This window comes from Heteronotia binoei, chromosome 16 (genome assembly GCF_032191835.1).
Source record: "Heteronotia binoei isolate CCM8104 ecotype False Entrance Well chromosome 16, APGP_CSIRO_Hbin_v1, whole genome shotgun sequence".
In the NCBI taxonomy this organism is placed as follows: Eukaryota; Metazoa; Chordata; class Lepidosauria; order Squamata; family Gekkonidae; genus Heteronotia; species Heteronotia binoei.
The window spans coordinates 1,708,313-1,735,521 of record NC_083238.1 but is presented as its reverse complement, the minus strand read 5'-3'; the positions used below and the strand labels follow the sequence as shown (position 1 = coordinate 1,735,521).

The window sequence follows — 27,209 nt, the reverse complement described above, 5'->3', positions numbered from 1 at the left end:
GTGGCAGCTATTTCTGCTGTTCGTGGAGCTAAAAAAGGGGGTTCCTTGACATTGCATCCGCATGTTAAGCGTTTTTTGAGGGGGGTGTCCCTGCTGAATCCCCCTACTGCACATAGGTTTGCTACATGGAAGTTAAATGTGGTGCTGAAGGCGTTGTGTCATGCACCTTTTGAGCCCATGGCTACTTGTAGCCTGAAGGATCTTACCCTTAAAACGCTGTTTTTAGTTGGGATTACCTCTGCTCGCAGGGTATCTGAGTTGCAGGCTCTGTCCATGGATAAAGATCTTGGTACCTTTCATGAGGACAGGGTAGTGTTGAGACCTGATCCGACATTTATCTCTAAAGTGAATTCAGTTTTTCACCGACCTCAGGACGTGGTATTACCCTCATTCTGTCCCAATCCCAAACATGAGAAGGAAAAGGAGTGGCATCGGTTAGATGTTAAGCGTGCCTTGAGTTTTTATATAGACAGAACCAAGGACTTTAGGAGGTCAGAGTCCTTGTTTCCTTTAATTTGCCCTCTTTTGGAAAACCAGTTACTTCTTCGACCCTGAACAGGTGGTTGGGGCAATGTATTTCTGCAGCATACACGGCGTCAGGTTTGGAGCCTCCAGGAGAAATTACGGCTCATTCCTTACGAGGAGTGGCCACATCTGCAGTGTACAAGTCCTTCTCGTCCCTGGAAGGCATTTGTAGGGCAGCCACCTGGAGTTCCGCTCATTCGTTCACCAGGCATTATAAGGTGGATAGGTGGGCATCCGCTGAAGCAGCTTTTTGCCACAGGGTGCTACAACAGGTTGTACATTGAATGTAGTGGTTCCCGCCCGGGGTACATATTTCTTTTGTATGTCCCAACAGTTTTGGACCGTCCCACTACCAGGGACCACCGGAGAATGGAAGATTGGAAGCTCTTACCGTGAAGCTTTCTTCTCGGTGGTCCTGGAGTGGGACGGTCCATCCCACCCGGTGTGGTACCTTGCTCTAGGCTGGTAGCTGTGGGAGTTTGGTTGTGGGAGGTACTGGGGCACTGGTAGCGGAAGTTTTTTATTGGTTACAGTTACTTCTGCTGTTGCAGTTATTAAAATGACGTTGCATCATTATGGTCTCTGAGTGGTTTGTTACCATGATGCAGAGTTTGTTTTATAGATTTCTACTGATGGGGGAGCATGGCTTTTCTATGGACTGGAGAGTTTACAACGGAGCAGCCCCTCCCCCAGGCCGGATCAAATGATCAACAACCCTGTTTCTGAAGGAGGAGCCTACTCCCCAACAGTTTCGGACCATCCCACTCCAGGACCACTGAGAAGGAAGCTTCACGGTAAGAGCTTCCAATCTTCTGTTATACTTTTAAAAGCAAGCGGGAAGCAAAAACAGAAAAATCTTTATTCCTCCCCCCAAGACATCTCCGTCCCCTTCCAGGTGCATCTTGGCTATCGGCGTGGCCTTGGTATCCCTTAGCAACTCCGCAGGCCAGTAGGAAAGAGTTCATACAATTGTTACAACAAGATAAGTAGTGCAGCGAAAGAGCAAAGCAGCAGTACTCATTAATGTAGCTACTTCCAAATACGAAAATGGCAAGGCAACATACTGCCTCCCCCCAAGCCCTCACTCCCACCCTGGTTTGTAAGGGAATTTGCTGTGGAAGTTTTTAGTGAGTTTTGAGCATTCGTATCTGAAGCTTTTATCCATTTTGCCTGACTAATGGGGAAGTGAGTCCATTTGATCAGGTAGTAGAGTTCGCCTCTCTTCCATTTGGAATCAAGAATGCTTTGAACTTCATGGTGAATCTAACCCCATACTAGCGTTGGAGCTGGAGCGGTCGACTGCGGGTGCCAAGATGAGGGTCCAGGGTTGCATTTGAGGAGGCTGACATGGAAACAAGGGTGGACATGTTTAAGTGCTTTTGGCAGTTCAAGTTCAACAGTAACATTATTGATAATCTGTTTAATGGGGAAGGGTCCTAGGTATTTAAGTACCAGTTTTTTAGAAGGTTGAGAATTAGGTAAGTTCTTGGTGGAGGTGTAAACTGTATCCCCCTCTTTAAGATCCCAAAGTTTAGAGTGTTGTTTATCAGTGTTTTTTGTAAGTCTCTTTGGCTCTCCCCAGCTCAGATTGGATTGTAGCCCATCACCGTGCAATAGATTGCCACCAGTCTGTTAAATCTGTGGAAGTCCCCGAGGCCCCCCCCCCAGTAGTTTTGGGAACGTCTCATGTCTGTATTTGATAGTTTGAAATGGACTCGCATTGGTGGAGCTATGCACACTTCTTATAAGCATACTCCGCAAAAGGAGTGAAACCCAGTTGTCCTGTTGGAACGACACATAGCAGCAGAGGAACTGCTCAAGCACCCCATTTGTGCGTTCCATTTGTCCGTCTGTTTGGGGGTGGTAGGCAGAGCTTAGTACCTGTTCAACACCTGTTAGAGTACACAGTTACTTCCAACAGTTGGCAACGAACTGAGATCCGCAGTTGGATATTACCTTGGTTGAGAAGGAATGTAGCCTAACCACGTGTTGCAGGAAGAGTTTGGCTAATTTCTTTGCTGTGGGGAGTTGGGAACAAGGGATAAAGTGTGCTTGCTTGGAAAATGTATCCACTACTACCCAGATCACTGATTTACCTTGGGAAGGGGGTAGGTCAGTGATGAAGTCCATTGAGATACATTCCCACAGTCAGGAGGCCGTTTTCAGAGGTTGTAATTCCCTGGGGACCTGCCTCCCCACCCGCTTTTTCACCATTAGACACACAGGACAACCTGTTATATAGTTAGACACATCTTTCCATAGTCCCGGCCACCAAAACTGACGTTGGATTAGATGGAGAGTTTTCACAAAACCAAAGTAGCCTCCCAGCTTAGCGTCTTGAGATCATTGTAAAACTGTCAGATAGAGTGATTCGGGGATGACAAGTTTACAGTCCTTGTACCAGAGCACATCTGGAGATACCATTAACCCCAAATCTGAATCAGGCATTTGGTTACTTAGTTCCGTTCATAAGATGATGCTAGGGATTTGACCCCTCCCCCCCCCGGCAGCTGTGCTTGGTGCCGGGTAGTGACTAGTGCTTCTAAATGGAAGGGGGAGAATAGTCTATCACCACCTCCCGTTTGCTGTCATGTTGCAGGAGGTGGGACAGCGCATCAGCTAAGAAGTTCTGCTTCTTGGGGATTTGCCCTGGTGTGAAGCGGGATTTGTGAAAGAACCCCGCCCGCTGGATCTGTTTGGTACTGAGTTTCCAGGTGGCTATCGGGGAGGCTAGGTTCTTATGATCAGTCCAGAGTTTGAATGGCACCTGCACCCCTTTGAGGTAGTGGTGCCACGTTTCTAAGGCTAACTTAATGGCTGAAGCCTCCTTGTCCCAAACAGACCAATTGCGCTCATTTGGTGAGAATTTCTTGGAGTGTGCAGGGTTGTAGTTTCCCATCCTTCCCCTCCTGGAGCAGGACGGCTGCTTGGGCGACATCCCTTGTGTTACATTGCACCATAAACTTTTTGTTCTCATCCGAGTGCTCTAATGAAAAGAATTTGGACAAGGATGAATATGTTGGATGGAAAAGTTAAGAGTTGCAGAAGCACTTACTGTTTCCCAGTAAGCTTAGCCTTGTTTAAAGTCAATGATTTCTCTTAATGTAGTGTCAGTAATTGTTCTTTATATTTCCTGTGATGCAGGCATGCTACATTCGAATTGATGGAAGTGTACCTTCAGCAGAAAGAATAAACCTTGTCAATCGGTTCCAGAAGGATCCAGATACTAGAGTGGCCATTCTGAGCATTCAGGCAGCTGGTCAGGTGAGGGCTTAAAATGTATTGGACCTCAAGTCCAACACATGACTTTCCAGGGAAGTCAGTGCTTGTGGAATTGTGAGTGCATTTTTATATCTATAGCTGCCTTTTTTACTTTGTGAGACAAATTGAAGTGTAAAATCCAGTTAAGTGACTTGGCAGATATCTTGGACCATTTCATTATATAACCACCCCCAGTAAAACTAAATTAATTGTTAAAGGTTAAAGATAAGCAGTACTTAGGGCTTTTTTTTGTAGCAGGAACTCCTTTGCTCAGGACATGTGGACCTACTGTCCAAGTCTCTAGTCTCTGCATATCCTTTCTACAGTGAAAAGCTATTTGGAGAGTCCTTGGACAAGATTCTTGTGGAAACAAAAAAGAAGAAGGCTGTGCCCAGATCTCTTCATTGTCCAGTCCTTTCAAACCCAACACTCGCTTTCAAGATTTCGTACCAATTCTAACTGGGAAAATTCCAGGTCCTCCTTCAAGAAAAGTTCTTTTGGCTCAAAGTTTTCCAAGGGATCCTTCCACAAATCTGATCATGACACCAAGCCAAAACAACCATGACTCTTCGGGTGGGGGCCCATTTTCTCCATTTCCTGCCTGCATGGGAGGCTGCCCAAGTGGACTTCTGGGCACTAGAAATAGTGGCTCAGGGGTACTCCATCGAATTCAAAACTATTCCCCCCAACGGGTTCATCAGGTCTCCACCAGCAAGAAATCCCAACAAATGACTTATCACTTGCAAGGCTCTTCTAATTGACATACAAGCCATCAATCCAGTTCCTCCTGGGGAGCAGGGACAAGGAGTCTGTTCAATTCTGTTTATGGTACCCAAGAAAAACAGGGATTGGAGAGCCATTTGGGGCCCCAAGATTCTAAACAGAGTCATCAGAATCCATCAATTTTGGATAGAAACTCTGAAGCTCATCATGGATTCTCTCCAATAAGGCGAGTACCTCACCTCAATAGCCTTGACCGAGGCCTCCCTGTATTTCCTCATACATCCTTCCCACAGACTATTTCTTCACTTTACTTGGGAACACCTTCACTTCCAATGCAAAGCAATGCTGTTTGGTCTGTAAGCAGTGTCAAGCAATGTTTTATATTACCATAACTGTCTATGTTTATCAGAATATAACTGCTATACTGTACCTGTTACTAACCATGAAATAAAGCTGAGACACATCAAAGTAGAAAAGTTAGCTGGCGCCCCCTCCCTGCACCTCTCTTGCTTTTACTAACAAATGCAGGAGTTCGCTCTTTGAAGATAAAGCCTCCAGGGACATTTTCCCAGGCCAAGCCTGGACCCAGGAAGTATAACCGCAGGGAGATAAGAGAAAGTACTATGTGAATTTTCACACGTGAATACAGGACTGTTTAGTAATTGTAGCTTTGTTGATCGAACCTTTGATGTGCCATCTTTAAGTATGCACTCTGCCATTACTTTGTATCAGTTCCAATTCTTGGCTCAATAGAAGCACATGAATTATCATTAAACCTATACTTTGTTTCAACTCAAAGACTGGTTACTTTGAGATCCGCTTGCTTGACACCCAGGGTGTTCTCCAAATTGATTATCAATCCCATAGTATTTCTCAAAAGACAAGGAATTCACGTTCACCTGAATCTGGATGATCTTCTGGTCCATTCCAACAGCAGGTCCAAGTGCATTTGGGACACAGATGCAAAAAGGAAGATCCTCTTTCTCCCGCAGTGGCTTTGGTCCTAGCTTACCTTCAGGAGGGATTCCATTCAAGACTTAAAGCTTCAACCCTATGACGTCAGATCGCTTCCTTGACCACTGTCCTTCTACAGATGAGAGGGTACAGATTGTCTAGATATCCTCATATTCAGCTCTTTCTTCAGGGAGTTACAGCCGAAATGCCCCCACAGATCCACAGATTCCCCACTTGGGAGGCTCAATGTGGTTTTGTCAGCTCTCACCAAATCTCCATTTGAACCTTTTAGAGAGGTGAGTTTAAGGTGGCTTTGATGAAGGTTTTTTTTCTGGTTGCCATAACATCTGCTAGAAGCGTTTCAGAGCTGAACACCGCCCGGAGCCTGCTTTGGCGGGGAGGGCAGGATATAAATCCAATAAATCTAAATCAGTAAATCTAATCAATCAGATCCGGCCTATGAATTTTTCATAGAGACAAAGAGGAGCTCAGGACAATTCCTACTTTCTTACCCAAGGCTGCTTCAAGGTTTCATTGGGCGCAAGAAATTTTCCTTCCAACCTTTTGCCCAGAACCTAAGCACCCTACAGAGTTTGCCTGGTACACTTTGGATGTCAGAAGAGCTCTCAAGATCTATATTGCCAGAATGGAGAACATCCGTAAGACGAAATTCATATTTGTCAATACGAGGGGGGGAAAGGATGTCCAATAATTCCATTGGTGCTACTTTGAAGTGTTGCATTGTAGAGGCATACAAGGCATCCAAACTACCGGTTCCCCCAAGCATTAAAGCACATTCCTTGTGCAGCGCTTCAGCTAATGCATCACTCAGCAACCTGGCCTCTGTTGAAGAAATCTGTAGAGCAGCCACATGGTCTTCAGTTTCTACATTTATTTGATACTACTGAGAGCCAGTTTAGTGTAGAGGTTAAGTGCACGGACTCTTATCTGGGAGAACCGGGTTTGATTCCCCACTCCTATGGCCTTGGATCAGCCATAGCTCTCATAGGAGTTGTCCTAGAAAGGACAGCTGCTGTAAGAGCTTTCTCAGCCCCACCTACCTCACAGGGTGTCTGTTGTCGGGGAGGGGGGAAAGGTAAAGGAGATTGTGACTACTCTGAGATTGATATTCAGAGTATAGGGTGGGATATAAATCCAATATCATCTTCTTCTACAAGATTAACTCCATGGCCTCTGCAGATGCAGCCTTTGGAAGAAGGGTTCTGCAACATATTGTAAACACAGATGAAGATGGTGATGTCCCACCCAACTGTGGGACACTGCTCTAGAAGATCCCATTCAGATGTCCTCTGCCTTTAAGGGAGAATTGACCATTGGTACTTACCGTGAGGGGTCCTTCTCCTCAGAGGATAGGAGGACATCTCACCTCTCCCTACATCATCATCTTCCACTCTGTGTTTGCGTTCTTCTTCCTCTCTTACCTTCCTGAGGTATATTGTTGCATTTCATATCTATACTGTTACTACATGTCTACTGTTGTTTCTTAACAAGTTTGTTCTTCCAGTTAGTTTGATATCATAGAGCATATTCACTGCTTTTGGAATCCCAAAACTGAAGAGACGGATTGTTCTGAAGGTGCCAAAAGGAAGGAGCAAAAGGTTTCCTGCCTCCCTAAAAGATCATGGGAACAACCAATTCAGATGTCCTCCTATCCTCTGAGGAGGACTCCTCACTGTAAGTACTAATAATCTGTTTCCCCCTGGTAATGATGCAAAGATTGCCAAAATTCAGAGGAAAGCCAGGTTAACAAGACTAACAAGATATATCAAACAAGTCTGGTCTCCTACCTAAATTACTGCTGGAAGAAAAATTGCACTGCCTTATCCCTTGGTATTTTTACTTGCAAGTCCAACATGCAACTTCCTGTCTCAATCTAAAAAGAATCGTGACATCTCACTTTGATTTTGAAGTGCTTCTTAGGCAATCTGAATACTCCTTCAAAGGTCTGATTTCTAAAGCCCATGTACTTCTGATTAATCTGAACAGTCATTTTGTCAGATTTTGTCATACCAACATAAATGGCATCAGGATTGTGGGATCACACTCAATGAGGACCAATGGAATCATATCTGGACATCTAACTTTTTTCAAACCCATCTAATTAGCTCAAAGCTGCTATCATATAAAATCTTTATCCACTGGTACCTTAAACCTAAAAAGCTATCTGCAGTCTCTTCTACACACTCTTCCTTATGCTGAAAGAACTGCGGGACAGTGGGTACCTTTGCTCACTGCTACTGGCAATGCCAGAAAATTACATCTTTTTGGGATAAGTCCTTCAGCAAATCAAACTCATCACAGGTTATGAAGTCCCCTTCCTTCCACAATTGCTCTTTTTAGACATTTGGCAAGGTTCAAACGTTCCCCAGTCTAGCCAAGCACGAATTTTGAGTCTATTAGTAGCGGCAAAATCAATTATTGCTTCTAAATAGAAATCAATTCAAGCCCCTTCAGTCTCATGTTGGTTTGCCAGGGTTTGGGACAACCTTATAATGGAAAAATATCACAGATTATATCCATAATTCTGATTCAGGGCCTGGGTGCTCAAGATTCACGAAGGAATGGATTCTTGTATTGAATACATTGCAGCAAATGACATTCAACCTCACAAACTGGAATATCTTGAATTTCTTTACCTATAATTCTGTCTGGGTTTTTTTTCCTTGCTTCCTTTTCCTTTCTTCTTATATGCTAGTCATGGTCTATACCTTATGGAATCCTCAGGTTTCTTAACACATATAGATTTAGATCTGTTTTGGTCCACCCAAGTCATATTCCTTTCATACTGCTTTCGACACTTAAGTTGACTGGTTAACCTCTAAAGATCTCACTATCCATAAGTTCATTCCTACTTTCCCTGTATTGATATTGTGATTCCCCACCTCCACAGGTGGCTGTTGCCCTCCTTTTTGGCTGTCTCCCGCAAGGGAGGTGGCCAGGAGTCTCAGACTTGGGTGTGAAGGCTAAGTTACTGTCACCCTGTTGCCTTCAGCTGGCTTTAAGACTGGCTTCTTGCCCAGGCTTTCTCTGTGTGTGTGTGTCTCTTGCCAGCATCCAGCTCCACCATTCCTCCTCCTCGATCCTCTTGCTCTTTATTCCCTGCCCCTCCCCCCTTGATAAGCCAGAATGCTCAGCATCGGCTCCTGGCAGTCATGCTGGCTGGACCTGCCTCCGACAGCTCCTCCCACCTCCGAGAGTCGCAAGCGGGAGCAGGCAAGGCAGATATATTCTGTATTGTTTGATATCTTGTTTGACATATCTATAAATTGTATACTGTTCAGAGTTTATTTACTGTGTACATCAGTTTTGATAATACTGTATGAGTTCCACTGATCTTTATTTTTATTATTTTAAATTCAGTAAAATATTAATTCCAAAAAAAGAATTGGAGACTGATGTACAGATCAGACATCTGTATTCGACTACTGATACACCTGAGCCTCCCAAAAGCTGATTTTATTTGGGTTCATTCAGCTATACCAAAACTGAACTACCAGCCATTTAAACCTAACAGCTGACAGGGAGAACTGTCAGTTAGCTGTTGGGTTTAAATGCCTGCCTTGCAGGTGTGTGAATTGGTTTGACTGTTGTGAAAGGATTGTAAGCTGAAGCTATTGTTATTAATATAAAGTATTTTTGAGAGCAATTGGTATTAGCTGGGTGTTTGTATTTGTAAGAGACACTCCTAACCTGTAAGAGAGACGCTCTTATGCACAGCTCTGAAGAAGAGGCGGAGGAGACTGGATTTATACCCCACCCTTCACCCCCTGAAGGAGTCTCAGAGCGGCCTACAATCTCCTTTCCCTTCCCCTCCCCACAACAGACACCCTGCAAGGTAGGTGAAAGAGCTCTCCAAAAACTGCTCTTGACCAGAAAAACTCTGAGAGAGTTATGATTGACCCAAAGTCACTCCTGCAGTCTTACGTGGAGGATTGGGGAGTCAAACCCAGTTCTCCCAGATAAAAGTCTGTGCACTTAACTACTACACCAAAGTGGCTCAAAGGGCAATGAAATGCACCTGTTTGAAATCTAGAGGGTAAGTCAAATGCTGTTGCTAAAGTACTGTTGCTGCTGTAAAGTGCTGTTGCTTCTGTCATCTACTTGGAGCTTCAGGAGAGTTGGGAGAGATTCCCAGAGAAAGTGTGAATTTGCTGACATATTGGAATTCCAATGAATAAGCTGAAATTCCCATAGGAAGAGCAAGGTTTCATTCTTTTTAAATTTTGGTCACATGGATTTTAGTGCCTGTGTGTTTTGTAGTGTTTATGAATATATTTATGTATGAAATCTATGTAGTTAACAACTGTAAGCAGAATATTTATTATAAAAGGAGTAAGTTATACTAAAATATCAATGCACAAATAATGTGTGTGTGTGTGTTTATACACATACATACATGTACACGTGCACACACCCATCCTTCACTACCTGAAGGAGTCTCACAGCGGCTTACAATCTCCTTTCTCTTCCCCTCCCCACAACAGACACCCTGTGAGGTAGGGGTGTGTGTGTGTGCCTAGCTTGTTTAAAATATGAGGTATCTGACTTAAATTCATCCAGGTCCTTGCTTCAAGCAATTCTGTCCATTAACCTATTCTCATTCCATTTCATAGTTGTTTTCAGCATTCAGACCTATATTTAGAGAAACTTCAAAGTAGATACCAACATCAACAGTTTGCAATTTTCTGTAATCAACAGCTTAATTTTCTGTTCCCAGCTCATGCGTGGCCTAAGAATTCATCCCTTATTCAGGAAGCTCAAAGTGACAGCTTCCTGTAATCTTTTGCCACTTCTGCAATGGGAAAATGTATCTGAATTAAATACCTTTTTCTTCAAGCACCTCCATGTTCCACACTGAAAGCAACTGCTTACTTAGTATATATCCAAAACTACAGCAGTCCTTGAGAATTTAGCTATGTCAATATCATGGCAATTTACCATATGCCATTTTGAATAATTATAGATATATTTTGTTTTTGTTACTGTATTTAGGGCTTAACTTTTACTGCCGCCACTCATGTTGTTTTTGCTGAACTGTACTGGGATCCTGGACATATAAAACAAGCAGAAGACAGAGCACATCGGATTGGGCAGTGCAGTTCTGTGAATATCCATTATCTTGTTGCAAATGGCACATTGGACCCTCTCATGTGGGCGATGTTGAACCGCAAGGTATGATAATGCATACCTACTTCATACTGCTTCTTAACTTATTCGTTCTAAGCAGATTACTAAAATATAGAAAAAGCTAGAACCCATTTGATTGGCTCCAGAAATCTATCACAGATGCATAAAATTTCACACCTAAAAGAGTGATAGGTCTGTGATTATCTTGTAATAAAAAGTAGTGTCTCCATATAATCTATATTTTACAGCAAAGGAAGAAAAGATTTCCAGGCTCAGAAGAGTAATTAACATTCAAAGGTCATGTGGTGTCCACACTACCTGAACCCCAGTCACATACTCAAGAGTATTGGATTTTAAAATATATCCCTTGCAAAATGCTTGATGGTAGAGCATCAAGATGTGTCCACATAAAGGCATGCCTATAGTGAGGAACCATCAAATATGAGCAGTAATCAGGAAGCTCTCCAGGTGGAAGAATGCCAGCAAACTGTGTAGAACAAACACATTGTGCTCTACATCTTGTACTGTTATAATCATACTTAAGTAGATGTTTCTTAATTGTTCTTGTGGCTTCCTGTCTGATAAGTGAATGAAGGAAGTCCAAGGAAAGATTGAGGAGCTGTAGTTGTTGCTCTGCAAGTTGATCCCAATATCACCTCTCGGATATTGGAGTGTATGATTTTAACTTTAAGGGGAAATTACTTTCAGACAGGCCCAAGTTTCAAGAGATGGTTGTCCCAATTCACTTGGAGGGCCACCCCCACTATACCAAGGGTGTCAAACATACAGCCCAGGGGCCAAATCAGGCCCCCCAAGGGCTCCTATAAGCCCCCTAGCAACTGGCCGTCATCTGCTTCCTTCTCCCTCTCTCTTGCTCTTCCTTCTGCATAACAGCTTGCTTTGCCAGACTTGCTCAATCACACAGGAAGTACAGATTAAATGTTCTATTTTCTCCATTGGCTGAGGCTCCACCCTTGGGGGATAGGAATAGCTTGCTTTGCCAGAATCTCTTAATCGCATGGCAGAGCTACTGAGCCAAGCCTCTCTTCCTTATATTGGCTGAGACTCCTCCCCTCCTGGTCCGCTAAGGAAGGAAGGAAAGAGCCAGAGCTTTCTTTGCCCAGTTCCTGGATCCCATGGGAGAAACACAAAGAAAGCAGCTTTAAGACCAACAAGTGCTACTGTTTTAAGCATGTTTTAAGTTTTTTTTAAAAAAAAATCTTTAATTGTGTATTTCTGTGTTGTTTATAAAGTTTATATGCCTGCTACCTAATCTTAAATAGGAACATACATGGCCCAGCCCAACATGGCTTGTCCCAAGAAGGTCTCATTTATGTCAGGTTCAGCCCTCATAACAAATGAGTTCGATGCCCTTGCACTGCACAATTTTGAATTCCACAGATGAAACGTAGGAATCTAAGAACTGATCCAAGGACTCCTGTATTTTGTCAACCCAGATACCAGCCCCATATAAAGTTTGCATGGTCACCTTGGTGTTAAACAGTTTGATAGCAGCTGGGATATACCGGGCCTCAGATGCATAAGAGAAACAACAGGTGATATTTGATGCCACTGCAGCCAGTCTTTTATCATGAGCAGCTTGCACTGACCAGGTTAATCTCTGGTCACATCAATCCTCTAAGTATTTAAAATAAGGGACTTCCTCAATATCATTACCATGAATTGTGGTGTACATGAAATTTTTTTCCAAACAACAATCTTGGGGTTTTGATAGTTTACTTTCAGGCATTCTTCCAGATAGCAATAAACAAAAGCCTCTATCAGAGAGGACAGTCCTAATGTTTTTCTTGATAGGGGAACTACATCATCAGGAAGGAGTAGGATAGAAACTTTAATGTTAGCAATGCATGGAGAATAATAGTCCTTGGCAACAAAAGCAGAAGTCATATAATTGATATATAAAATGAACAATAACAGGGCCAGCACAGGGGAGGGACAGTGGCTCAGTGGTAGAGCATCTGCTTGGTAAGCAGAAGGTCCCAGGTTCAATCCCCGGCATCTCCAATAAAAAAGGGTCCAGGCAAATAGGTGTGAAAAACCTCAACTTGAGACCCTGGAGAGCCGCTGCCAGTCTGAGTAGACAATACTGACTTTGATGGACCGAGGGTCCGATTCAGTAGAAGGCAGCTTCGTATGTTCATATGTGAACTTTGTGACACACAACCCTGATATACTTCCTGCTGTATGGAAATTATATTGGAAAGTTGTCCATCTATTCCATAGCAGATTTGCACAGTAGGATTAGAATACAGACTCTCAATCAAAGTCAATAGTTTCTTGTCAATAGATGTTTTAGTTTGTGCCACAATGGGGAACAGGGTATATTATCAAAGCTGCCTTCAAATCCATGAAAGCCAATAGACTCCATGCAAAAAATTAATCTTCAACACGTTAAAAATTAAGCCAATTTATCAATAAGACTAATTCTTACAATGCATAATCCAGTGCTATTGTTTAATGGATATACAACCTCTTAAGGGATCCAGAGAGTCCAAGCAAACACATAAAGGAAACTTTCATACTCTACTTTCCTGTGCAATTGAAATGTCGACAGTAGCCCTTAGATAATTAACAAGATATATTGCAAACTATCCAATGGAAATCAATTAATACTTCAATTCCATTTTATAGCTTCAGCTCTCCAGCTCATAGTTTCTGTTAACGAGCGAAACCAGTCTATAAAATCTCATTTGCTTTTCTGCTTTATCCAAGCTTTTCAGAATGAAAAATTCTATTCTGTATGGAAATTCTTACAATTGCCATCTTCCAGTTGGTTAAAGAGACAGTGTGTAAAGCTTCCCAGCCACTGATAAAAGGTTGATTGGCCTATATTGGGTCTACTTTCTCTTCCTTCTTATAAACTGGTATTATGATAGCATGTCTCCAAGCGAGAGGCTTAACTCTTGTTGGATTTATCTGAGTGAATACAGTTGCCAAATATATCCTTCTACCATGATAGGGCTTTGAAGAATCCTGGGGGAATTAAATCTGCATGGGCGGGCCTTTCCATTCTTCATCTGAGAAATCAAAAAACTAATTTCTGCCAGTCAAATGGGGTGACTCTAATAGTTCAACTATGTTCCAATTATTCTGATAATCTGAGTTACTGCAGGAACTTGTGACGATATTAGCGAAGTGTTCTTCTCAGGTATGGGAAGAAATATGAGATGAAAGTGAGCTCCTAATATGTAAAAAGAGATCTTACCAGCTTCCAAAATTCACTCAGATTTCTATTATTTTTGGTAACTGATTAGCTTTTGCTAATTAGTGAGGCAAAATTCTTTATTCTTGCATATGGATTGTTATGATGATCTCACCCTTTTCCCTCCCTCACACAGGATTTCCCCTTTTTTTCTTCAGATGGATGGATGCTGCCCCAGCAGGATTTTTTGTGTGTGTGTGTGTGGGGGGGGGAGTGGCTTTCAAAAATACTTTTGGGATGCTGAAATATACCCAAAAAATACTAATAAGGTATTTTGGGGCATATTTTTGGCTTAAGAAGATCCAAATGCACACCCCTGGCTTTAGCCCTTGATAGTCTGTCACATTCGTCTGTCAGCTTTTTCCAAAAAACAAAAACTTGTGTAATTGATCCACCTGTATTCTGTAAGTGCCTGATAACAAACTTTTTTTAGATGCATGCTCCTGATTAAACCAGCTATTTTTGTAGGTTTCAGGGCCTTATCTCAATAGATCAATTTAGAGTAGGCAGGCAACAAGTGAGAGTAGATTTGCTTTAGCTTACAGCAGTTGTCATACATATAAGATCTTAGAATAATTTCTCTCTTGGGAGCACAGCATTCATCTGAGAACATCAAGGTTCTACACAAAATATAGGGCGTTTTCTCACTGACCTTAATCGGCAGCGACGTCCCTCTTCACCGCGCAGGACCTGTGCGGATTTCACGCCAATTGCTGTGGAGCACCCGGAAGAGCCGCAAAGTCCCGCGGCTTTTGCGGCGCAAATGGAAACCGCCAAAAACCAGTTTCCATTTGCGCCGCAAAAGCCACGGGACTTTGCGGCTCTTCCGGGTGCTCCACAGCAATTGGTGCGAAATCCGCGCAGATCCTGCGCGGTGAAGAGGGACGTCGCTGCCGATTAAGGTCAGTGCGAAAACGCCCATAGTTTTCTGAACTCCATTTTTCTGCTCTCAGTTTTTCATGGTCTTGACAGACAGGTATCAGATGATGATGATGATTTGAACCTATCTCAACAAGAACTGCCCAAGGGGGGGAATTAGGAAGTGCAAACCTTTTAAAATATAATAACAGTGATATCAAACTAAGGAAATCCTCTGAGGGTCTTCCCTTATCACCAGATTGAATAGCATCAAGTGAATAACCCTGAAATCCAGAGAACAAGATTGTGTCTGGCTCTGAAGAACCACAAAGTCATTCTGTGCCAATAGTTCTTTAATTTTTGGGGAGGAGCTTTTATGTTTCCATCCAGCAATTTTCCAGGAGAGCAGTTTCAGCACACTCACACCTTTGGTGCATGTAGTGCATTTTCCAGTTATTGGCTGGCATGAATTTGTTGGCAATAATCATTATAAGAGCTAGGTTTTCCAGTTACAAGGCTAGGTTATTTAACAGGTTCAAGTGGAAAAGAAGAATTCTGTTTAACACCAGGGGTCATTCTTTAGAAAAATAGGTGGTGGAGTTCATCCAGGGCTTGTTATGCAGCAGCACCTGCTATTCAATGGACAAGATGAGGAGGAGGAGGGGGAACCCTCAGAAAGGTTCAGGAGTTGTGCTCCTGTGAGCTCCTGCTGAATCCAAGGCCTGTTTTTAACAACAAAAAAAGAAAAGAAAAAAGCCACATGATCCTGTTGAACCCGAGATTCACCAAGAGGAACTTGAAATCCCTGCTAGGAGCCTCCAGCAGTACTAATAGGACATTGGGCTGATTGAGAGGAAGTAACTTCTGCTCTACAAAAAAAAAAAGTCCAATGTTTTCTGAAAAGTTTTCATTCTATTAATTAGTTTGCTCACCAAAAGGTATAGCCCAGGGGTGGCCAAACTCTGGCTCAGGAATCACATGCGGCTCTTTCACACATCTTGTGCAGCTCCCAGAGGTCAAAGAGGAACTTAATGCAGGCTTACTCTCAGGTAAGCATGCTTAGCATCGGGACCTCAGTTAGTCTTTGAACACTGACCCATTTCCACTGGGTGTGAAGCGGGGAACGAGGGGAAAATAGGTAGGCTTACAAATGTTTCTCCTCCACTGCAGAGGTTACCTAGAGACCTAGGATGGAGAAAGAGAGCGCAAGAGCCAAGGGAGTCACTGGAAGAAGGGATTGAACTAAAGAGAGCAGTGCAAAATTCCCTTAATTTCATAGCTCTTGTAGGAGCTGTATTTACTAACCTTGGTTTCAAGGCAAAGATAGATGCATAATGATGCAATGGTCACTCAGTGATATTTGTTCATGTCTTGCAGCTCTCAAACATCTGACGTTTATTCTTTGTGGCTCTTATGTTAAGCAGGTTTGGCCACCCCTGGTATAGCCCCAAATGATTCAATCAGATTTGTTTCCATTGGTTCAAAGTGAAATCCTGTACCTCCCTTATGTAGTCTCTGATGATTAATAAAGAATGAGGAAGGAACAGTTACTTACTGAGAAGGTGAAACAAGATCAATGAGCATAGACTCTCTTCTAGACTTTTTCCCTTCCAATCTTTGCCCAGATAGAGAAGACATAGTACAAAGTAGAGAGACTACCCTCTGTGTATTAAAACCTTAACAGGGTTTTTCTTGTATCCAGGTGTGATACAAGATGCAGGAGTGTCAAACTCATTTGGTATGAGAGCCGAATTTGACACAAATGGGACTTTGGCGGGGGGGAGGCAAGCCATGCATGTTGTAAAATGTAATGCCAGGTAGCAGAGATATAAACTATTACAGATAAATACAATTAAATATATTATTTTTTACTTCAAATACAAACATGCTTAAAACTTTTGTGATATTTTGCTTAAAACGGTAAGGGGGGAACAGTGGGATTTGGCAATGCAATTTTAAAAATAAAACATCAAGAAAAAGCACAAGGATGACAGCAGAAAAAAATATATAAAATGCTCTTAGTCTTGGAAAACATGAAATGGCTGGGCATTTCAAGCTTCCCACCCACCCCCATCCCCGGTCTACTAAGATTGGCAATGGCTCTCTAATGTAATATCCCCTTTGGCTGTGGGTTCCCAAGTTAGAATATTCACTAGGCACCAGTTCTCAGGTCCATTCAACAGAGACAAGCTGACTTAAAGCATCAACTCATTATTTGCAAGGAGCTTCAACTGGCCATAAACACTGCAAAAGTGAAACTGTTTGATCTCCACCCCTTTGAAATACATTGCCGCACAGACAAAGCTGCACAGAAAGCATGGAATGGGTTTTCCATTAAGTTCTCTGGGCCCAGATGCACCAGTCTATCGTGGTACAGAGACCTTAATGGAAAATCCATTCCACATTTTCTTTGCAGCTTTGCAAGCCCAGAAGAGCTTCCAGCTGAATCCAGCAAAAACAAAGCAGGAGGAACTGGAAATGTCCTCTGCAGCCTCAGAGCTTAAAGGGTGAAGACAGCCGGGGGAGGAGGGAGGAGAAAATTGCCTTGGGCCTGATTGAAGCCCTGGGTGGGCTGGATGTGGCACATGGGCTAGGAGTTTGACAGCCCTGCTTTAAAGCATCTTAAAGATGGCAATCTTGAAGAATAAAAACAAAAGGCTATATTGTCCCCATAAATCAAACTTGGGAACTGTTCCAAATATTTTAAGTCATTTGAACTTAAATCCTTGTTTAAAAGAAAAGCCAAATGCTGCTTTGCTTCCCATTGGTTGTTCCAGGAGATAAATGTACTATGATATGGGAGTATATTGAAAACTTTAAAACAGATTATTATATCATTATTCTCAGTGTACCCTAGAGCAGCTAACAACTATTTAAAACCTCAGTATAAAAGGAATTACTATTAAATTGTATAAATAGTGTGTCCTATGAAAATGCATTTTACAAAAGCTCACATTGTTAACAAATGCCATCATACTGTATTATTAATTAGACGCATCTATGGTTCACAAAAGCCTTTCTTAAAAGGATTATTTTAGCAGCTTCTTGAACATGAAAAGGGAACTAGGAATCAAGGAATGCCACCAATAACAACTTGAAAACAAAAATAGGCCTAGCAGTCACCTGTCACAGTTCAGGTGGCAGAGGTACACACCCACAACAAGATCTCTGCAAAACAGGGCAACTTTAGGAGGATATTTCCTTTAGATAAACAGACTGTGCAGCTTTTGGAATGTGTTCCTTATTTTCACCATTTAGACTGAGGCAAAGGATTTTTTGTTGCTATCCTGCTGCTTTATGACAGTAGGACTTTATGCCCTCTCCAGCCAATTACCATATTTTTCGGACTATAAGACGCACTCCCCCCCCCCCAAAAAAGTGGGGTGGAAAGTGTGTGCGTCTTATGGTACGAAGGTACGTACCTTCGGGGGGCGATCTGCTGCCTCTTCCTCCGATCCGGCGCTTCCCCCACGCCTGCCTGCCTGGCTCCATCTTCTTCAGGCAAGCGCTGGGATCGCTCCATGTGGCCCCAGCGCTTCGCAAGCACCGGCTGCGGAGGGGGCAGCGTGCTTCCTCCTTGCCTGTGTGCCTGGCTTCAGCTGTGATGTTTAAAGCAAGTGCTGGGATCGGAGGGGGGAGGGAGCAATCCCAGCGCTTGCTTTAAACATCACAGCTGAAGGCAGGCACACAGGCAAGGAGAAAGCACGCTGCCCTCTCCACAGCCGGCGCTCGCAAAGCGCTGGGTTTGTGGAGGGGGCGGGTTCTTCCTACTTGCCTGTGTGCCTGCCTTCAGCTGTGATGTTTAAAGCAAGCGCTGGGATTGCTCCCTCCCCCCTCCGATCCCAACGCTTGCTTTAAACATCACAGCTGAAGGCAGGCACACAGGCAAGGAGGAAGCACGCTGCTCCCTCCGCAGCCGGCGCTTGCGAAGCGCTGGGGCCACGAGCGATCCCAGTGCTTGCCTGAAGAAGATGGAGCCAGGCAGGCGCAGGGGAAGCGCCGGATCGGAGAAAGAGGCAGCGGATCGCCCCCCAGGAGGAAGGTGCGTCCTATCCTCCGGAGCGCCTTATGGTGTGAAAAATACGGTAGCTACAGGGAAGAATTAGTACAAAGTGGGGGAAATCAATAGTGAGTAGACATTATAGATCCTACTAGGTGGAGCTATGGAAGTTGAGAATGGTGGGGAAAACTCTTACTCTACAACACTGATTCTCTTGAATAGAAGTAATATTTATTGTAAGTTCCAACGTGAAATAATGCTTTTTGATTCTTCTACACACAGGCAGCAGTTACAGGCACCACACTAAATGGCAAGAAAGAAAAACTGCTGGCTGAAGAAGGCAGTAGAGAGAAATGGAATTTTCTGAGCTTTGCTGAAGCCTGGGCTCCTAATGAAAGCCTGAGTGATGTGAAAAATGAGGTTTTATTCACCCATGTAAGAGTGTACAAATATAACTGTTTATGCTGTGTTTATTTGACAATTCTTAACCCCCCCTACTTACATCATTGCTTGTGTTAAACTTTTCTTTATGCCCAAAAGACTAAAACCATGTTTCTTTCTTAATGTGTCTTCAAGTGACTTTCTGTTGTTAGGACTTAGTAGCACCTGGGTTGTATATTGCATGCATGAATGGTCTGAGGCTAGCTAAATCTAAGTTACTTCATCATTTGATTAAGAAAAATATAAAATTAATTTTTAAAATCCTGACAGTTTAACTTTTTTGGTAAACAACTGTGATCAGGTGCTCCAGCTAGAGACCTGAACCCACAGAACGTTACCAGGGCCCTTCTATCAAAACTAAATCTAGATCTTTCCCATTCTGTAGAGAAAACAAAAAAGCTTTAATGACCTTGGTTGGAGCCTTTCACATGCCTGATTTTGGCCCCGAATGTTCTCCACTGAGATCATCTTTCTCTCCCTAATAACCTCCTTGTTTGTAGCACAATCATGTTTGGGAATCTTTTTGATATTTAACAAAATTGGTTCATAGCATTTCTGGAAGATTATGTCAAGATTCTCTTTCCTCCCTAAAGCAGGGCCGGCTCTTCCACTAGGCAGTTGTCTAGGGCGCTGGCCCTGGAGGAGCACCAAATTTGGCACCCCCACTTTTTTGTTTAGAAAGATTCCTTCCCCTCCCCTCCCTGAATCGCTTCTTCCCTTTGCTGCCACTTCTCCCTGCCCCAAATTGCTGCTGCCTTCTTCCCCCTTTCCACTGCTTCTCCCGGCCTCCTTCCCCTCCCTCCCCACCCCAGATCGCTGCTGCCTTGTTCCCCCTTTCTGCCACTTCTCCCAGCCTCCTTCCCACCCAGAATTGCTGCTGCCTTCTTCCCCCTTTTCACCGCTTCTCCTGGCCTCCTTCCCCTCCCTCCCCACTCTGAAGGGGCAGCAGGGAGAGTGGGGGAGGCAGCAGGGGGGTGTGGGTGGCAAGACTACCTGGGGCGCTGCAGACCCTGCCCTAAAGAGATACTTGTGAAAATGCATGGGTGGAAGGAGTGTGTGTATGTGTGTTAAAAGGGTAGTGGTGGTTTTTCTACGCAAATGTGAAGCTATTGTAACTTTCTAATACAGAAAATTAGCACTGGGGAAAAAATATAAGAGCTTTTTGGATATACGGTAATTAGTGGTCCATCTAGTCCAGCATACTGTTTCACACTGCAGACAACCAGTTGCCCTCAAGGGCCAAACAAACTGTGCATAGAGACAAAGATCCTCCCATACTGCTGCCTCCCAGCATGGTAAGAACATAAGAACATAAGAGAAGCCATGTTAGATCAGGCCAATGGCCCATCCAGACCAACACTCTGTGCCACACAGTGGCCAAAAATTATATATATATAATATATATATACACACACACACACACACACACACACACACTGTGGCTAATAGCCACTGATGGACCTGTGCTCCATATTTTTATCTAAACCCCTCTTGAAGGTGGCTATGCTTGTGGCCACCACCACCTCCTGTGGCAGTGAATTCCACATGTTAATCACCCTTTGGGTGAAGAAGTACTTCCTTTTATCTGTTTTAACCTGTCTGCTCAGCAATTTCATCGAATGCCCACGAGTTCTTGTATTGTGAGAAAGGGAGAAAAGGACTTCTTTCTCTACTTTCTCCATCCCATGCATTATCTTGTAAACCTCTATCATGTCACCCCGCAGTCGACGTTTCTCCAAGCTAAAGAGTCCCAAGCGTTTCAACCTTTCTTCATAGGGAAAGTGTTCCAGCCCTTTAATCATTCTAGTTGCCCTTTTTTCAATGCTATAATATCCTTTTTGAGGTGCGGCGACCAGAACTGCACACAGTACTCCAAATGAGACCACGCCATCGATTTATACAGGGGCATTATGATACTGGCTGATTTGTTTTCAATTCCCTTCCTAATAATTCCCAGCATGGCGTTGGCCTTTTTTATTGCAAACGCACACTGTCTTGACATTTTCAGTGAGTTATCTACCACGACCCCAAGATCTCTCTCTTGGTCAGTCTCTGCCAGTTCACACCCCATCAACTTGTATTTGTAGCTGGGATTCTTGGCCCCAATGTGCATTACTTTGCACTTGGCCACATTGAACCGCATCTGCCACGCTGACGCCCACTCACCCAGCCTCAACAGATCCCTTTGGAGTGCCTCACAATCCTCTCTGGTTCTCACCACCCTGAACAATTTAGTGTCATCCGCAAATTTGGCCACTTCACTGCTCACTCCCAACTCTAAATCATTTATGAACAAGTTAAAGAGCATGGGACCCAGTTCCGAGCCCTGCGGCACCCCACTGCTTACCGTCCTCCACTGCGAAGACTGCCCATTTATACTCAGTCTTTGCTTCCTATTCAGAGGTTTACTGCCTCTGGATGTGGAGAATCCCTCCAGTCATAGTGGCTAGTAGTTATTCATGGACCTCTCCTCCATGAATCTGTCTAACCTTGTTTTGAAACTATCTGTGCTTGTAGCCATCAGGAATTATGTGACTCAGCTTGATGTAGCACTAAAGCAGGAAGATTGCATAAAGGTGCTGAGGCCCAAGATATTGTAGTCATGCACAGTAGCCAATATGATTCCAACTGTGCTATGCTAACAGTCACTGAGATTAAAATGATAACTATGTTTTAGAAGGTTAGGGAACACTAACTTTACTGGGGTAATACACTGCAAAATATTTTTAGTTCAGTAATTTGGTTTAGAGATTTTGGAAGTAATGAAAGGTAAAAGCTCCAGATAATTCACAGCCTTTTAAGTGATGCTATACCCCCACTAAAAAGTAGTCCCCTCTGCAAGCACCTAGGTGTTACTGACCCATGTGGTCACATCGCATCATGACATTTTCTTGGCAGACTTTTTACGGGGTGGTTTGCCCTCGCCTTCTCCAGTCCTCTGCACTTTACCCCCAGCAAGCTGGGGACTCGTTTTACCAACCTCGGAAAGATGGAAGGCTGAGTCAACCTTGAGCCAGCTACCTGAACCCAGCTTTTGCCAGGATCAAACTCAAGTCATGAACAGAGCTTGGACTACAGTACTGCAGCTTACTACTCTGCACCATGGGGCTCCTTATACCCTCACTAAATAGGATGTAAATCTTTTTGGAATTTTTTACCAGATTTATTAGCATAGGAAAGCAGCTATAATAATACACCGTATTTTGAAGGGTGGTGGTTTCACTTCAGCTGGGCTAGAGTATTGAGTTGTACCATATGAAGTGTATCCAACTAAACACTCAAGCATTACACCAGCTGCCGTTCATGGTCCCCTGAAATATGGGAGCAATATTTCAGGGGTGTGTGGAGAGCTACATGCAAGGGAGTGAAACGTAAGGACTCCATTCTGCAAGTAGACCTCTGCTTATGAACTACTGGCTCCAAGCCACTGTTTTTCACAGACTACTTTTAAAAGATGTTTCTGAAAGAAAGCTTCTTCCTACTCAAGTGCTCCAGTTGGGAGCATTGCAAACATTCATCAAGGAAGATAATAGATAATGAAAAACATGTCACCTGCTATGTCTCATTTATTTGGTCTCTGTCTCCATTCTAGTTTGAGAAAGAAAAACAACATGATATTCGTGCTTTCTTGTCACCAAAGCCAAATGCTGACAAAAAGAGGAAAATGGCTTCCTGGGATAAGTCTTCACATTTTAGTCCAAATTTTTCCCAAGCTGCAGAGGACATAGATGATGGTGACTACATGGACTCCAGGGAAGGAAACAACGTGGATGTGTTTTGCAGTGAGGCAAAGAGATCACGAACTTTAGAGTCCTCTACCCCAAAGAGTACTTCTAAGAAAGGAAGAAAATCTCTGTTTGGAAAAACAAACTCTTCATATCCAGAAGAAACTACTGCAGAGAACAGTGGTATTCCACTTTTTAATTCAAGCAAAGGATCTGCTTCTGAAGCAGCCTGGCACTGCAGTCTTTGTACTTACTGTAATAATTCCTTGCTGCCTTACTGTGAAATATGCGAATCTCCCCGGGAACAGGAAAGTAAGTAAACTCCCAGTGAAAATCTTGTGCTTTTAAAAATGCAGCTTTATTTTAGCAATGGCATTTAAAAAGTCCTTAGATATATGAAGAGAGAGTCTTGAAGGTAGTCTGGTAGTTCTAAAACCTTCTAAAGCAGGGGTGTCAAACTCATTTGTTATGAGGGCCAGATCTGACATGAATGAGACTTTGTTGGACCGGGCCATGTCAGGCCAGGCCAGGCGTGTATCTATTTAAGATTAGGTAGCAGAGATATAAACTTTATAAATGACACAGAAAAACACAAATATATTTTTAAAAAGCTTAAAACATGCTTAAAACCTTAGGACTCATTGGTCTTAAAGCTGCTTTCTTTGTATTTCTCTCATGGGATCCAGGGAACTGGGCAAAGGAAGCTCTGGCTCTTTCCTTCCTTTCCCAAGGGACTGGGAGGAGGAGCCTCAGCTAATAGAAGGAAGAGAAGCTTGGCTCAGTAGCTCTGCTGTGTAATTGAGAGAGCCTGAAAAAACAAGCTGTTTCCCCCCCCCGCTTCCTCCCCAAGGGAGGAGCCTTAGCCAAAGGAGAAAATAGAGGTTTTGTTCTTTAGCTCCTGTGCAATTGAGCAAGCCTTGCAAAGCAAACTTATGCAGAAGGAAGCAAGAGAGAGGGAGAAGGAAACAGATGACAGCCAGTTGCTTGGGGTCCTGATGATTTGGCCCCCGGAGCGCATGTTTGACAGCCCTGTTTTAAAGCCACAAATCTGGTATCAATGATGTCTTTTATGTCACCATGGAATAACTATAATGGGTCAGAGTGGAACTTCAGTGTCTGTGGTACTTTTATAGTCTGAGCTCTTGTTGAGCACAGTTGTTACTGTTTAATTCCTCATTAAGATACGTAGCTCTTCACAGACTTGTGTGGGTACTTCACTTAATGACAGTGTACAAGTTCTTACAAAAATACATTAAAACAATCTAATGTACCAAGCAATAAAACCTAAACATCTACATGGCACCATATTGCAAAATTTCTGACCCACCAATCAGGTCCGGCGTGTGGGGTTCTGTCGCCCGAGGCAGAACCCCAACACGTGCCACCCCAAGTAGATTTCTCACACACACAGCGTGATGAAGTCACCAAGAGGTGACGTCATCATACCGGGTGCTCAGCACATCCCCTCCACAGTGCTCGGCAGGCACTGGAGAGGAGAAGTCCCTTTTTTTGGTTTGGACGGGTCAGGGGAGCTCTCCCGACTCCTTAAAGCCAAGAAAAAACCCCAGTCAGTTTCCCTCTGCAGCGCCTGCTGAGTTCAGCAGGTGCTGCAGAGGAAAAGCCCCATTTTCTCTTGGCTTTAAGGGGTCAAGCCAAGAAAAACCCCTCATCGGTTTTCTTCTGCAGCGCTCGCCGAGTTTGGCAGGCGCCGCAGATGCTTGGGGAGGGGGCAGCTGGCACCCTAGGCGTTTGCCTAGTTCGCCGGCCCTACCTCCAGTTTACATTAACATGGTGGGGAAGGGGGTGAGAAAGCAGTTAATAAGCTGGCTCCTGTTAAAACTGTTAATAAAAACCATCGCTGTCCTAAACTGTATGCTTGGCGGAACATTTCCATCTTACAGGCCCTGTGGAATTGTAACAAGTTCTGCAGCACCCTGATGTTAGTAGGCAGAGAGTTAAACCAAGTTGGGACCAGGAAGGCCCTGAAGACAGCCAGATGCTCTTTGGGCCAGAGACTTCCATTAGGTATTTATCTTCTGAGTGTAATGCTCTCGGGGGGAGGGGCATACTAGGAGAGGCAGTACGTTGATTCCTGACTGTTTATGGCCTTGAAGGTCAGAACCAGGACCTTGAACCTGATCAGGTATTCAACCTGGAACCAGTGCAGCTGGCGATATACGGGTTGTAGGTGTGCAGTTATCAGTGTTCCCATAAAGACTCGGGCGACTGCATTCTGGACAAGTTGTAACTTCTGGATTAACCTCAATGGCAGCCCTGTGTAGAGCAAGTTACAGTAATCGAGTCCAGAGGTGACTGTTGCATGGATTACTATGGCTAGATTGTGGTGAGACAGATAGGAGGCCATTTGCCTGACCTGAAGCAATTGGAAAAACACCAACCTGGCAACATTTATGACCTGGGCCTTCATAGATAAGGAGGCATCCAGGACCACACTCAGACTTGTGACTTTCTGTGCCAGTGTTAAAGAGCTAGGAATTGGTACCCCAGACCTGAATCTCTCCCATCCAACTGGAGAATCTCCATCTTTGACAGATTTAATCTCAGCTGATTCTGCTTCAAACACTCCCCACAGCCTCCAAATCCTCAGCCAGATTTCCTGGGGCGGTGTCTGGGCAGCCGTCCATCAGCAGATACAGCTGATGGCAACCCATCCCAAAACTCCGGGCAGCTGGGAGAGAGGGCACATGTCAATGTTAAACAACATTGGGGAGGGGATAGCCCTCTGTAGGACACGCATTTCATTGGGTATCAAGAAGAAACGCTCACCCAGCACCACCCCCTGTCCCTGATCATGGAGAAATGAGACAACCCGCTTCAGGGTTGTCCCACATACACCAATGTCAGTGAGACAGTGAACCAGCAGATTACGATCCACAATGTCAAAAGCTTCTGTAAAGTCAAGCAGTAACAGCAGCATCAACCCACCTCAATCCAACCGCTTGCAGAGATTGCCTACAAGGACCACCAGCACAGTCTCCATCCCATGACCAGGGCAGAAGCCAGACTTGAAGAAGACTCAAACCGATGTGTCCTCCATGAAACTCTGACGCTGCTTAGCGGCCACTCTCTCAACTACCTTACCCAGAAACAAAAGATTCAGAACTGAGTGGAAGTTGGATGGATCAGAAGGATCCAGCGATAGTTTCTTCAAGAGCAGTATTACCATTGCCTCTTATAAATCTTTCGGATAGACTCCTGAGCCTAAGGGACAGATTGATAATGTCCATCAGAAGGCCTCACTACTGGCTCACATCAGCCACAAAGGGCATGGGTCTGAGGCAAGGGGTTGGCTTCTCAGCCTTTCTCTCTCTCGGCTTGACTTCACGAACGAAGATTTAAGAAAGGTGCAGTAGTCCACGTCTGCTGCAGGCTCGCTGGTGGCTGACAAGACCAATGCGGGACAGGCAGGTCCGGCCACAGTGGCTGCAAGGAAAAGTCTGATTTGGGGTTGGTGCTGTAGCAGTACGATTCTTCCTCAATCTCCTTTTGTCCTCAAGACCAGCTATGCGTGCGTTCTCAAAGGAAGAGACAGCCTGGTGGATGGTGTGCCTCCATGCTTTGCGATCTGAGGCTAGGTCAGACCATTGTTGATGGTTAATGCAACAGGTACCAAGGGATTTCTTCAAGGAGTCTTTGAACCTCTTTGGTGCCCCTCTATTTTGATGGCCGGTGGAAAGTTCACCATACAGGGCAATCTTGGGAAGGCCGTAGTTTTCCATCCTGGAGTTATGCCCTGCCCAGCGCAGCTGCGTCTTCAACAGCAATGCCTCGATGCTTGTAACTTCCACCCGCTTGAGGACTTCAGTGTTGGTCACAAAGTCACTCCAGTGGATGTTGAGGATGGTGCGAAGGCAGCGCTGATGAAAGCGCTCAAGGAGTCGCAGATGATGATGGTATAATACCCACGATTCGGAGCCGTAGATGAGGGTTGTCATCACAACAGCTTTGTAAACATTGATCTTTGTGCCTTTTTTCAGACGCTTGTTGCTCCACACTCTTTTATGCAGTCGGCACACAGCTGGGTTCTCTCTGCAAGCTTGGTCCACCACTCGTTCTGAATGTCTCGAACTTTGCGCTGGAGGTTGCTACATACAGCGTGAAAGGTTGCACGGTTTGCCTTTGCCAGTCTATTGTCAATCTCCTTGTCGATCTTGGCGTCTGAGGAGATGATGCACCCCAGGTAGCTGAACTGCTGGACTGTCTTCAAAACTGATTCACCCACAGTGATGCAAGGAGGGTGATAATCTTTCCTGACCATGAAGCCAACGCCAGAAAGGCGGCTCTCAGCCTTTGACTTACCTGACCAGTAGAGGGTATAGCCAGCACCGTG

At 44.2% G+C, this 27,209-nt stretch overlaps 1 protein-coding gene across 1 annotated transcript in view; it reads left to right on the top strand.

Moving 5' to 3' along the window:
- ZRANB3 (zinc finger RANBP2-type containing 3) overlaps positions 1 to 27,209 on the top strand; it is a 208,443-nt gene that overhangs the window by 126,491 nt on the left and 54,743 nt on the right. Inside the window, exons 10-13 of the mRNA XM_060257117.1 lie at positions 3,670 to 3,789; positions 10,477 to 10,656; positions 18,975 to 19,127; positions 22,726 to 23,170. Of these exons, the coding sequence (XP_060113100.1) occupies positions 3,670 to 3,789; positions 10,477 to 10,656; positions 18,975 to 19,127; positions 22,726 to 23,170 (898 nt within the window). The remainder of the gene's footprint in view (positions 1 to 3,669; positions 3,790 to 10,476; positions 10,657 to 18,974; positions 19,128 to 22,725; positions 23,171 to 27,209) is intronic.